This window comes from Zosterops lateralis, assembly GCF_965231275.1.
Source record: "Zosterops lateralis genome assembly, chromosome: 13".
Lineage (NCBI taxonomy): Eukaryota > Metazoa > Chordata > Aves > Passeriformes > Zosteropidae > Zosterops > Zosterops lateralis.
This window is the reverse complement of record NC_139773.1, coordinates 20,624,413-20,638,392: the sequence shown is the minus strand read 5'-3', so window position 1 is coordinate 20,638,392 and position 13,980 is coordinate 20,624,413. Positions and strand designations below refer to the sequence as shown.

Here is a 13,980-nt window from a genome sequence, read left to right as displayed (position 1 = left end):
AACAAACAAACCAACCACAATTATTGCATATCATCAAAGAACCTACCTGAACCTCTTCAAGGTTGTATTCAATAGTACCTATAACAGCTCCCCTCATTTAAGATTTCTGGTGTTTGTTATTGACTCTGCAAAATGTTTTTGTTAGGAGTTGTGTATCTATGTGTCTAATGTATTGCCTTTTCTGTTTCTTGTCTTTTTTACCTTAATGTTGAATGAGCACCAGTCAAACGGCCTTGCAAATATTATAGAAATACCTATTTTTTTCTCGTTCCAAAATTGGAGCAATCAATTCTGTAAAGAAAATTCCTTTAAGCTTTTTTGCCTTAATTGCTAATCACAAGGCTTCCTAGAGAAAATGAGCACCAAAATCCTTTAAATAAACTACTGTTGTCGGTTCTTTTGCAGGGGTTTCCAGACCAAATGTATACTGTGATATTCATGTCAAGGATGCATAACAAATGCCTAGCCAAACTCCTCAGTCTTTATTATGATGCTAGAAGTTTTGCCAATAGAAAGAGGATAGTTTTATTATACATGATAAACAATAATGCTGGGGCTCACGAGTTACACATAAAGCTGTATAGCTATAGATAGTACATGCCCATATTCTTCATACATTTCGGATCTTATTGTGGCAAGCTGAACCAAATATGCATTAGATAACCCTTAACACTAAACACTAATTTCTTCTAAATGAAGAAGAGTAAAAATGCACATAGAGAAAAACACTGTCAAAAATAAGGGGGGAAATAAAAAAGAGGCAGCTAAAAAAAACACTTTATTAAGTAACTTCATAGTTTTCAAACGAGAAACTGGTTTTGATTTTTAAAAGACTACCCGGATTACGACAGAAGTGAAGGAAAACAATACATAATAAATGGAGAAAGGTAAAACTGGCACTGATAAAACACTGACAGATAACATGAGAAACCGATAAAGAAACCTAGTGAGGCATACCGAAAATAAATCTACCTAAAAGGCTGCGCATTTGCTGTTGTCCTGGATAGGACCTCCCGAACCGGCACTTGCCATCACAGCCACCCACGTTACTGCCGCGTCCTCCTGCCGCGAGCCAACCTCAGGAGCGGTGGGGACGTGAGCGGGGGCCACGGCACCCTTCGGGCCACGGCACCCTTCGAGCCACGGCACCCTTCGGGCCAGGGCACCCTTCGGGCCACGGCACCCCTCACGCCGCGTCCCGTCACACCGCGCCCCCTCACGCCGCGCCCCCTCACACCGCGCTCCCGCCGCCGCGTCCACTCCCGCCGCCTCCCCTCACGCCGCCTCCCCTCACGCCGCGCTCCCGCCGCCGCGCCCCCTCACACCGCGCCCCCGCCGCGCCCCCGCCGCCTCCCCTCCCGCCGCGCCCCCGCCGCCCTCGGGCGTTCCGCCCTGTCTCCTCCGCGCCCCCCGCCCGCCGTTCCCGGCGGCCCCCGCGTTCCTCCCGGCAGCCCGCGCGGCCCCGCGCGGCAGGATGATCCACGAGCTGCTGCTGGCGCTGAGCGGGTACCCCGGGGCGGCCTTCACCTGGAGCAAGCGCGGCGGCCTCCAGGTGTGGCACGGCCCCGGCCAAAACCCACCGCCGCCCTGGCCCCGCCTGGTTCCCGCCCTGCGCGGCCTGTCTGTTCGTCCGTCCGTCAGTCACTGGTGTTTCCCCTTCCAGGTGTCTCAGGAGCTGCCGTTTCTGCATCCCAGCGAGACCAGCGTCCTGAACCGGCTCTGCCGCCTCGGCACCGACTACATCCGCTTCGCCGAATTCGTGGAGCAGTACACAGGACACGTACAGCAGCAGGTGGGGATGCTGGGCCGTGGTATTTCCCGGGAAGAGCACGGCAGGTGCCAGTAAGACCAGGCTGCCCAGGACACGGGAGTGGCCCGTGGCCCGTACCCGCCCTGCTCTCTGCGATGCGTGTAAGGGCAGATAGAGAGCAGCGAAGGTTGAATCAAATGTAAAATGTTATTCTTGGGGAAGTCGTGTAGTAATTTCTGACCACAGCAAACTGGCCAGGGTTTGTGAACTGAGAGGGATGCTCGTGACCATCTCTCCTCATGATTTGCAAAGGGCCTTGAGATCCAGGAGGCATGCTTAAGTGAAAAGAAGCACTGATACCAGTGGCTCCCAGCACTTGCATAGGTCCACAATGGAGCTAAATATAAATCTGCTCAAGTAACTCTCATGATGACAAGGTTGTATTTGTTTTTATGATTGCTTTCTGCTGAGTTAAGGTGCATTTCAACGTGTTTGGAGCACTGACTACTGCTGTGACACTGCACAGATAATTACATTACTCTTCAGTCTTGCACTAGGATGCTGATGCAGATTTTGTTTGGTTTCAGGATCACCATCCATCTCAGCAAAACCAGGGTGGATTGCATGGCATTTATTTGAGAGCCTTCTGCACAGGTCTTGATTCAGTGCTGCAGCCTTATCGACAGGCACTACTTGACCTAGAACAAGAGGTAAAGAAGAGAGATACAGAACAAGAGGCTGTAGTGCTGCTGACAGATTGTGGAAACTTGTCATTTCTGCAATAAACATCCTAGTAGTAGTTTCTAAGATGAAACAATGTATTTTCCTTTCCACATTAGTGATGCCTTCCAAATTATTCCTGTGAGATGCCATTGTAACTTACTTTTCATCCTAATAAGTGTTGTCCTCTCTCCCTTCAGTTCAGCAGGGGCTCAATCTTTGTCAGAGCCCAGTGCTGCCTCAGACAACTGTGGCTTCTGTTTTCAGTTTTAGAGATTTTGATTAATCTCTGCTATACTAGTAGCTGTCATATCTTGGGTAGTGTCACCATCCAGTGGTTGTGATAATTAATCTTAATTAATTGCTTTATCTTTATAGTTTCTGGCTGACCCACATCTTTCCATCTCACATGTTAACTACTCCTTGGACCAGGTATGTCACATTATTAAAGAGGTAGTGTTCTTTGCTTGCTCTTATCCCTCATTGAGTCTAATAAGAAAGCGGGTGGGATAAATGAGGCTTACTCCATCGTGTCATGCCATTTCTATCTAATGCCTCTACATGTGTAGTCCCTTGATCCTGCTCTTCAACACAAAGCTAAGGTCCTCCACCTTGACCCTCACGTATTCCTCCCTGACTGCGTTTAGCATGAACTACTGCTGGTACATAGTAACTTTGTGCATCAGGGTCCAGTAGAGGGAAGACATACTTCCTAGAGATTTGCATGTCATGTTTCTAATTTGTGGGGAAAGACAGATAATAATTTTATTAAATTATTGTGTTCAGCTGCTGTCCACAGTTACTCAAGTATAGCTTTTTTCTCAGTTTCTTACATAACAACCTAAATCAATATTTAATTTCTTGTTCTGCAGTTTCAGTTACTCTTCCCCTCTGTGATGGTCATGGTGGAGCAGATCAAAACTCAAAAGGTACAGTAAAACTGCAGCTAGTTTATCTTAACAGGTTTCTCTTTAACTGATAAAGTAATTTCTGCCCCTATCCCAGACTTCTAATACTAGACAATAATTTAGTTTCATTAATGGATGCCCTATTACTAATTCTGCTGTAAGTATTGAGACTATTTTACAAATTCATTTACACTGTATTTGACTTTTTCCCTTATCCCATAATCTTTGATGCCTTGAATTTTATAGGACAGAATGCTAGTGGTTGGAATTCTTTTTGTTTTCTGAGTCTGTTTTCTCTGACTATTGCCTGAAATAAAAAAGGCAGAGGCTAATGTTTTCAGAATCCAGATATGCTTACATTTTTTTAAGGGAAAGAATTGAGAGAATCTTGAGTGTAGAGACACACACAGAAGGCCTTTTTCATCACTGCATGGAGCATGTTACACTTTTCTTTCTGTAAGACTTGTTCAGTTTGTGAAGGCATTTTTTGTTAGCTGAAAGTGTAATGTTTATATGTGTAAAAAGATCAGTACAGATCCAAATAATAGACCTAGTCTAACCTTTTCTTTCTGCAGATCCATGGATGCCAGATATTGGAGGCAGTCCACAAACATAGCTGTGGGGGGTTGCCTCCTGTTCGCAGTGCTCTTGAAAAGTATGTGGATACAGTAAAACTATTACTTCATTCTTCTGGAGTTAGTGTCAAAGTGTTCCTTACGTGTTGAAAAAATTCAACTGACTTGTTGAAAAATTTTCTCTTGACCTCAGGATTCTGGCTGTGTGTCATGGAGTCATGTATAAGCAGCTCTCTGCTTGGATGCTGCATGGATTGTTACTGGACCAACATGAAGAGTTCTTTATCAAACAGGGCCCCTCTTCAGGAAATGTCCCTAGCCAACCTGAAGAAGATGATGATGACTTAGGAATTGGGGGACTTACAGGAAAACAGCTACGAGAACTGCAGGACCTGGTAAGATCTACAAGTCATAACTTGGCCTCTTTGGTCCCCTAGGGAATTAAAGAAGTTTATTGTATTCCGCTTCAGTGCGAGCTATGCTAGACTAGACATATACTGAAACCTGCTAGGATGGTAAATTGAAATGATACTGTAATAGATTGCTGCTAGGCATATGGGACAGAGACCTACGACCTATTGTTTGGCACATTTCGATAATCCCAGTGCAAAAAGCCCTGTGGATGGAATCTCTGTAGATGCTGATGTCAAGTAATGGGAACTGCTGCATGCCCACTGCTCTTGACTGACTGGTTTCTCATTCCTTATGGTCAACACTGTCATCTGTTTAACATAGGCATTGGTGGTAGTGTGAGCAATTGCAAGGAACGGGGTGTAAGGCAAGGAATTTGGCTGTTGATTTGCACACTTTCTATGGGCAGCTGGGTGAGGTGCCTTTCTTGCACAACCATTAGTTGTGCAAATGTTACCTAACAGGTTAATGCTACTGACATAACTGGTAGAAAATGTGTTATGTGAGAGTCAAAGTACTGCTAAGCAAGGAAGCAATCTGCCAACACACTGGTGAAACTCTTCCTGTAGATGCTATACCATTAGACGGCCCTTTTGCAAAGCAGCTTTCTCAGTGGAGTAGTCTTCCACACTGAGTATTTGAATAGTGTCAGAATAGAGAACAGTGTGGAGCAAGTTCAACTCTAAATTCACCCTCTGGTTTATGGTGAGAAATCGTTTCATGGCCGCTTACGGAGTGTGGTGCATGCAGCTTGGCTGTAACCACGCAGAAACTCTTGTGTTGCATACCTGTTAAGTGCCCTGTGCCAGCAGTCTCTGCTGAAAACCGACTACACCCAGAGAAAAACGGGAAAACTTTAAAAGGCAGTTAGTAGAAAAATCTGTTAATTTACTATAGTGGATAAAGAAAGTAAAAATTGTTGAGTCTTCTAGGTCCATGGTGGAAATTGTAAAGTAAGCAATTTCTTTCTTTAGTATTATTGATGAACAGTGTTGGCAATTCTTCAGTCAAAGAGTAAAATAAGAATTCTTGAGTTTTAGTGGGATAGACCAATAAAAGACCTGGGTATTTCCTCATCTGAAACTGTCACTAGAATCTTAAGAAAAGACTTGCCAATCTCTTAACATCAGTATACAAATTTGTACTGAACTCTTGTATTGAAATGAAGAATTTTGTAGATGGCAGACATTCTCAAAACTTTGCTTGGTTGATTTTCTCTGGATTATGGACCACTGCAGCTAATTCTCCAGTAACAAGAAAGCCAGATGAAATTATCAGTATTGCATTCCCAAAGGAAGATCTTGCCTCCATACTTGGAGTTCCTTATTAACATTCAGAAAAAAAAAATTGATAACTTACTGTGTTGTTCTAAAGCAGCTGTCACAGGAACTGAGAAATTTGTTTTATCTTTGCTAGCAAGCCTTTGGATCTTTATCCTATTTGCTTACCTAGTGGAGGTGCTTATATTTGGCCTGTATCACAAGTGTTCTAACAGTGTTAAAATGGGTGTAGGGCAGGATTATTTTTGGTAATGCTAGTTAACATTGCTACTGCAGCAAAAGACTGATGTAATACATTTACAATAAAACTTCTTTTGCTTATGTAACATAATCCTTTAATACAGCCAATTTGTTGCTGTTCCACAGAGGTTTAGTTTCTTTTTCCCCTTCTGCTCCACTCTGATAGAAGCAATATCTCTAGGGAGGTCTGCTAGCATACCAGAAGCACGAGGGAGTTTACTGGCTTACTTAAATGATACACATCAGTTCTGCTTCTTTTTGGTTTACTTCCAATGTTCTTAGATGCCCCCTCGTGCACACACCCCTTTATACACCTTTTCTGTCTGGTTCTCTGACACTGTTTTGCACTTGATTTCTTTTGCCTGGTGTCTCTGGCAGCGCTTGATTGAGGAGGAGAACATGTTAGCTCCGTCTCTAAAGCAGTTTTCCTTGAGAGTAGAAATGCTGCCTTCATACATTCCTGTACGGGTTGCTGAGAAAATCCTCTTTGTGGGAGAATCTGTTCAGATGTTTGAGAATCAGAATGTTAACCTGACCAGAAAAGGTAAGGAACATCTTTCTTGCAACCTTTGCTCAGTTATGAGTGACTGATACATAGTTTCCAAAATGCCATATTAACGAATTCAACAGTCACTGGCTATTGGCTATTGTTCTTCAGACTATATGGATACTTGTGCCAGGACAGAGCAGTAGTCCCAGTGTTTTGCTTCTGATTGATTCCAAGGGAGAGGTGTAAGAACAGTATGAGTAAATAACACTTTCCAAACATAGTCTCCAAGTTTCCAGCAGCCAGTTACCATGTGATTTCCTCTGGATAAAGCTATTGCAAAGGCTTTGTTTTCTTTTCAGTTTGCATCCCTCTCCCTAAAGGCTGCAGACAGACACAAAGGCATGTCTTGCTCTGAAAGTGTATGTTCCAGAATGGTGTCATGGGATTAACTTGCATCCACAAACATGAAAGATTCACTTGCAAGGTGGTCCCAAAGTTGCTATGAAAGACAAATTATATGGAGCCTTAAAGACAACAAGGGAGAGAAAATTCTAGCTGATGGGTCACTTTGAGAGCTTGAAAAGTTTACATTGAGGGTGGTTTGGGAAATATATTCCTACACCAATGGGGGAGGACTGCTGTGGTAGCTCTACCTTGAGCACGTTTATGCAAAACCACTTAAATTACTTCAGCCACATTACAGAGAACAAAGGACAAATTCAGTTGGACTGCTTTCTTGCAGTGACAGAAGCAAGGGGGAAAGAAATTGGTCTTTTAGCTCAGTTAGTTAAAAAAAAAACAGTCCCCAAGTTCAAACAGTAGGATAGATTTGAAAGGGGCAGAGGTATGGGGAGACCAAACCAAGTGGTTAATGTGGCAGAAGAGTTTGTGGATTCAAAGATCTAGCTCAGTCCTAGAAAAAGGGCTTTTAGTGGCAACCATTTATGTAGAAAATATTTGAGTGTTTTACTGATACCACAGTGCTGCCATAGCAACTGTCTGTACTGCAACTGTACATGCAGTAGTAATCTTATACCTTGGTACTTGTACTCTGAAGCCTTCTCCTCGTGTTCCTTGCCAGACCTGAGACAGTGCTGCCTGGACAGCCTTTCTGCTCCACTGTGCTGGAAGGGGGTCTGCATGTCTCCAAATGGCATCCTTTTTTTACTCTTTAAAGCTCTTCTCATTGCTGCACAGGCTCCATCCTAAAAAACCAGGAGGACACTTTTGCAGCAGAGCTACATCGACTCAAGCAGCAACCACTTTTTAGTTTGGTGGACTTTGAATCAGTGGTTGACTGGATACGGAGCACTGTTGCTGAGGTGAGCATCCTAGGGTAACTACTATGCAGGCTGAGAAACTCTTAAGTTTTGCAAAGGACTCGGAAGAAGGGGGTTCGTCAGTGCCAGTGATTGACCAAACATGTGAATGGTGAAGTTGTTTTGACTGGTCTCAGAGCTTCATGTAAACCCAACTTCTAATGACAAAAGGATATTAACAAATACTATGCTCTTTCATGAGGGAAAGTACAGCTTTAGTACAGCAGCTACCCTTCTCTCTGAATGGGTGAGATAATTCTGAGGGGGCTTGCTGTTGTTTCATTTGATTTTTGTTTCTTCACTAGCATCTTTGGAAACTGATGGTGGAGGAATCAGATCTACTAGGACAACTGAAGGTAATACAACTACTAGTTTGTTTTTGCTAAAGCAACTCTCTCTTCCCTTCTGTTTCTATTAAATACTCTGGGCTTTCTTCATTTAGGTAAAGCTGCTTTCATTTTTCAGTCCCAAGAATGAGCATACACTGATAGTACTTGGTCAGAGACAGAGTTAGAGGGGTATGTGTGTGTGGTTTTGTAGTTTGCATCTTGAAGCAAAGGCAGTGTAGACTTTTTGGTCAGTGAATGAAATTCAGGGCTCTCTTGCTGTGTTTAGAACAGCAGTTGTCCAAATAATAAAATGGGTGCTATCAGTTAGGATGCTTAAAATTTCTGCTCAGTTTTTGGTATGTTAGGTACAAAAAATTTATCTCCACAGATAATAAAAGACTTTTACCTTTTGGGAAGAGGTGAGCTATTTCAGGCCTTCATTGACACTGCACAACACATGTTAAAGACACCACCTACAGCTGTAACTGAACATGGTGAGTGTTGTTTATTTGCTTACCAAACTGCCCTCATTGTGGTATAGCAGGAAAGTGGTAAGCCGTGCCCAGTACAGAAGAGTTCTCTTTTAACTCTGTACATAATGTCATTAGTTTGAAACTACAGCACTTGTGAATCAGAATGTCTCAGAGAGTGGGTGAAAACAATCTCTCAGAAACCTTCTGATGGCAGGTATTTGAAACTGGAATTAAAAGAAAAGAGTGTCAATAGTGCACTAATGTTGTCTTTTAGGACCAAGAGTAAATAATTAATGATGCAAAATTAGCACTAGCTGCATCATCTTGTACTGATATGTGTTTTCTTGTTGTCAGATGTCAACATTGCATTTCAGCAGTCTGCTCATAAGGTTCTGTTAGATGATGACAACCTTCTTCCTCTTCTTCACTTAACCATTGAGTATCATGGAAAGGAACATAAAGGTATTTACTTGCATTTTTAGAAGTAAATTAAGAGGGGAGATGATGACCTTGTTTTCAAATTGATTATTTACCCTTTGCTCGAGTTAAAGAAACACTAATTTTGTTCCCTTTACTACCCTAGGTGATGGCCTAAACTACTTTGGCTCTTCTTAATTCTGTTCTTTCCCTTTTCTTTCTTGCCATGGTTGTGCTGACTGAGAAGATAACATAATTCTGCACCTTACTTGTTTTTAGATGCTCCTCAGACTCGTGAAGGGCCTTCCCGGGAATTATCTCCACGTGAAGCCCCCACATCTGGATGGGCAGCTCTGGGCCTTTCTTACAAAGTTCAATGGCCACTGCACATTCTCTTTACTCCTGCTGTTCTTGAGAAGTAAGTATTAGGTATGGTCTTTCTGTATTCATCTGTATGTTCCCTGATGTGAGGCTTTCACTAATGTGTTGGGGGTTTTTTCCTCTGTATGGAGAGAAGGGTAGAGCTATTGCTCCCTGAACCTTGAAACTGCTCATTCCACTTAATCATATTGAAAGTATGAAAGTTACTTGTAGTGACAGTAAGACCTGCAAGATGCTGACAGATCTGCACTGATTTACAAACAGCGCTACTTTAACAAACAACGTTTTCATTGACAACTCCCCTCCTTACAATGAAACTAACTTTGTATTTTCTAGGTCAGTAATCAATACAGGCAGAAATCTTACTCTGCAACATGTGCCATGGGCCATGACCTGATTGGCCCTAACAGTCATCTCCTGTTTCTTTTTCCAGTCTTGCATTGTTACATTCTCCAGTAACTGCAGAAGCAGAAGATTTTAGTCTTAAACAACTTTGTGTTTTTTGATTGCAGGTACAATGTTGTGTTCAAATACCTGCTGAGTGTGCGACGAGTCCAGGCTGAGCTGCAGCACTGCTGGGCTCTCCAGATGCAACGCAAACACCTGAAATCTAACAGAACAGATGCCATCAAGTGGCGTCTGAGGGATCACATGGCTTTCCTTGTAGACAATCTTCAGTATTATCTGCAGGTCAGTATTACAGAGAAAGATAAACTGTATCAGTTAATCAGAAACTGGCAGAAATGCATGGAGGAAACACTAAAGACCTATCTCAGGTTTCTGATTCCTTGTACCTTAAGGAAATCAGGATTTCCTTCACAAGTCTAGAGCTTCCTCCAAGTTCCCAGACTACTGCTACAATTACTAAGTTTTTGGACTTGTGGATCAGTGAAATGGAGGAGTTTTTTAGTAGCTCTCTAATGCTACTAAATGTTTCTGAGAAACCACTTATCTCTGAGGGACCATTATTAAGATAGCATCCTGGTTCTTTCTCTGGCCTCTTTAAGTGAACTCTTTTGGGCTTGTTTGGTTGGTTTTTAAAGAATTGAGAGGGGGCCTGGATTTCTAAATTCTCCACAGTAATCTGACTGAGCTTTTGAATTGCAGCTTTTGCCCTAAGATTCCAAATAGTACCTCCCAGTATAAAATTCAGAAATTACTACAATCAAATACCTTTGTTTACATGTATGCTAGCTATATACCTTTTCATAGTTAAAAGAAAATAACCATTTCCCTTTCTACTTAGATATTACTGAGACATCAAAAACTGTTGCGTACCCTACATTATGTACTGCTCTTGTAATATAATTCCCCATTCAGCAGCCAGAGAGAAGGGGATCCTCAGCCTCTAACCTAAAAATAGCAATAAGGAAAACATGTTTCTTATTCAAAACTTCTGGCTGGTCTGAAGCGCTCCCAGTTCCTTAAATCACTAATGAGGTATCTTCACACATTCATCAGGTAGATGTATTGGAGTCTCAGTTCTCACAGCTTCTGCAGCAGATAAATGCCACAAGAGATTTTGAGAGTATACGACTGGCTCATGATCATTTCCTAAGTAATTTGTTGGCTCAGTCTTTCATCCTCCTAAAACCTGTAAGTAGGTCTTGTTTTCACCTTCTTCTACCAATTTTCCAAGTGCCCTAAGAAACACACCTTTTTGAACAGATATGACAAATCACATCTTTTAAAACAGATCAGTGATAATGTCCTGCAGACTACAATTCCAGGAGTAAGGCATAAACTGTAACTGATAATTGAATTAAGATCACCTAATTTACTGTTGGTGAGTTTGAATCTGTATTCCTGGCAATTCTAAGTCAGGCTTATTTCAGTGTTCAGTTAACTTTAATAACTTGTATTTTATTGCTATATTTTTATCACAGGCTATTTTATTAAAGAAGAAGTAGTAAGCATAGTGCTGGGAACTGTATTCCTGAGGGACTCACACTGATATGCATTAGACTAGGAAAAAATTCCCTCTTCTACTTAAGAGAAAAAAAATAGTTGAGATGTTCCTGAGTGGACTTAGGGTCTTTTTAATTTATAAAATAAAATAAAATAAAATAAAATTAGAGGTATTTTTATAAAAGGCCTCACAAAAACATTTGCAAAGGTTAGTTTCAAATGAAGCACAGTGTCTCTATGCTCAGCTATGAGGTTATTGTAGAACAAAGGTGTCAGAATAGCAATTACCCAGATCAGATCAACTGATACAAAAGAAATTTCAAGTTCAGTGAACAGTGAAACCAAAGCACTGAACCATAGCTCTTGTTGGTCGTTACCCTGCTTTCTTAATCCCAAAGCTGCAGTGATGACTTGCTGGTTGGATAGAGAAATCAGTGTGCAACTCCTCTGTCCATCTGGATGGTTCATTCCAATTGATGTTTTCCCAGAAATGTCTGCAAAAGTTTGTGGGGGCGGGGGGGGCAGAGGGGGAGATGCAGCATAACATTTAAATCCTTTTTCCGTAGAAAACCTTCAAAAAAATGCTACATCAATATCTTCCTTCCTGATTAAAAAATACAGTATCAGCAACATCTTCATTATGAATGCTACAACTTTTCAGGTACCTGCTTTCTCTCTTTGTTCAAATTCTGTTTCAACTACTAATTTGTACTTTTATTCCATGTAGGTTTTCCACTGCTTAAATGAAATTCTGGATCTTTGTCATAGTTTTTGTTCTCTGGTCAGTCAGAATCTGGGCCCATTAGATGAACGGGGAGCTGCACAACTCAGTATTTTGGTGAAGGTGAATCTATGTTTCCGTGGATCTGTTGTCCCATGCAAGTATTTGCCTAAGCAGTTATCTTGGCTTTAACAGCTACAGAACAAGAGTGAGTGTAAGCCAAGACCTTCTATATAAGTGTTTTTAATTATTTCAACTAATCAACTTCTTTTGAGTTGGAAATTCTGTGTGCTCAGAGAGGTGGAATGGGGGCAGATACTGCAATAGAAAGGAGGCAGAGGTTGGTACCTCTACCCCTCCTTTTGTATAACTAACATTTAGCAGTTCTTGTGGCTCACAGCTTACCTTATGCTGGACCACAAGCATCACATCTCTTGCAGTGATTTTTTCCTTGAGGCTGTTAAAGGACTGGGTGGGCAGAAACAGAGATGAGATGCTTGCTTTTCTTCTCTTCTGAGGAGGCTCAGAACTGATATCTTCAAATTTGTAGGGATTCAGTCGTCAGTCATCACTTCTCTTCAAGATTCTCTCTAGTGTTCGCAATCATCAGATAAACTCTGACTTAGCTCAGCTGCTGCTACGCTTGGATTATAACAAATACTACACCCAGGCTGGAGGAACCTTGGGCAGGTAGGAATATCTTGAGGGTTACTGGTAGCATTATCCTGAGGTACTTGAAGTGCAAAGCCATTTATATTGATTGTTTCTAATTATTTTGGCTTACACTAAGTGTTGATAAATACGATGACAAAAGTAACCAATTGGGATATGGTAATTTGGGGGTCTCATATGTTTTCTCCCCGTTGAGTTTCTTTTGGCAGAAAGCTGAACAAGCTGCTAGCTCATATTGGCCAAAAAATGCTGGTGAGGGTTGGTAAAGGGAGTTACTTTCAACATGTAGTTAATACTGTACCTTTCTCTTGCAGTTTTGGCGTTTAAGCACTAAAGGCCTTTCCTTCAGGCTGTGACTAGTGATGCGTCAAGCACTGGAGACTGGTGCGCTTGGACAGTTGGAGAATTTGCACTCAAATGAGTTTTTCTTTGTAGTTAGCTTTTGCCTGGTGAACTACTGTTTTAGAGGGAATTGGCAGGAATTGCGAGGCTGTCCAGCGATTACAGAAAGCTATTCCCTTTCTTCTGAACTCATAAAAATAGGCTTTCTGCAGCCCTGCATATACTTGTAAGTGCTTCTAGAGGGACAATCTGAACCTTTTCAGAAACTGAAGAAAACAGAATTATGATGTCTGGACTCTTTAAGGTGGACTACAGTGTCTTCACTCTTCAGCTGGACTATGCTCCACTTCAGGTTCAAGTATGGAGGAAGTAATCTTGTTCCTGACTATGAATGAAGTTTTAGCTGTATTCAGAAGTTCCATTTGTGTTCCACTGTAAATCAGTAAGCTGATTCACAGTACACAATGTCTGCTAATCAAATACCACCAGGTAAATGAAATAAACAGCAGTAGCAATTTTCAACTGAGGTGAAGGGAGAGGGAAGAAGAAATAGAGTTTTTAAATCTCTTCTCATGTAGTGCACTAGTCTAGGATATGTGTATAGCTCATGGAGATACTTGATATCACATGCTTTCTCTATACAATTTAATACAATTATCTGCTAAAATTACACTTGCCAAGACAGGAGCTTTGCCCTATTTGAGTAGAAAGTGCCCTCTGCTGGCAGAAAAATGGTAAGGAGATGCTTACCTGGGATGTTCACCTGTGCTGGTCTCATTCCACACTATTTAGAATGCTACTAGTGACTACCTACTGAACCCAAATAAAAATATCTTGTCATGCAATTACATGGAGTATTGTCAATGTTGCATCCCAGTGCATGGCCTTGTCTGTCATTGAAAAGTGGTATCTGGCAGGAACTTCTTGACTAAGATTTATTATTAGTCTTGCTGTAACAGACCATCTTATGCAAGTCCATTTGAATAACTGGCAAAAGAGAACCCTCCAGTCCATCACTGGGGTGTTGTATCTGGTTTCCCAATA

At 41.8% G+C, this 13,980-nt stretch overlaps 1 protein-coding gene across 2 annotated transcripts; it reads left to right on the top strand.

Moving 5' to 3' along the window:
• Positions 1 to 1,462: 1,462 nt before the first annotated feature.
• Positions 1,463 to 13,784, top strand: TUBGCP4 (tubulin gamma complex component 4). 2 transcript variants are annotated; one of them, XM_083871310.1, is made up of 18 exons: positions 1,463 to 1,552; positions 1,664 to 1,792; positions 2,338 to 2,460; positions 2,849 to 2,902; positions 3,343 to 3,399; positions 3,954 to 4,033; positions 4,147 to 4,348; positions 6,263 to 6,428; positions 7,572 to 7,696; positions 7,999 to 8,049; positions 8,411 to 8,516; positions 8,850 to 8,957; positions 9,192 to 9,330; positions 9,806 to 9,983; positions 10,755 to 10,889; positions 11,929 to 12,045; positions 12,473 to 12,612; positions 12,909 to 13,784. In XM_083871310.1, the coding sequence occupies exons 1-18, from the start codon at positions 1,475 to 1,477 to the stop codon at positions 12,919 to 12,921; spliced, it is 2,001 nt and encodes a 666-aa protein (XP_083727436.1). In that variant the 5' UTR covers positions 1,463 to 1,474; the 3' UTR covers positions 12,922 to 13,784. The 2 variants fall into 2 exon arrangements, 1 of the variants encoding a protein (XP_083727436.1); XR_014591110.1 differs by lacking the exons at positions 11,929 to 12,045; positions 12,909 to 13,784 and adding an exon at positions 11,768 to 11,862 and having other exon boundaries at positions 12,473 to 12,570.
• Positions 13,785 to 13,980: the final 196 nt, after the last annotated feature.

What these genes read in the sequence shown, in the direction of transcription:
- TUBGCP4 (XM_083871310.1), top strand. Translation starts at nt 1,475, where the DNA reads ATGATCCACGAGCTGCTGCTGGCGCTGAGCGGGTACCCCGGGGCGGCC. An exon ending in CAGGACACGTACAGCAGCAG is followed by an intron (nt 1,793 to 2,337) that starts GTGGGGATGCTG and finishes GTTTGGTTTCAG; the next exon opens with GATCACCATCCATCTCAGCA. An exon ending in GTTCGCAGTGCTCTTGAAAA is followed by an intron (nt 4,034 to 4,146) that starts GTATGTGGATAC and finishes TCTTGACCTCAG; the next exon opens with GATTCTGGCTGTGTGTCATG.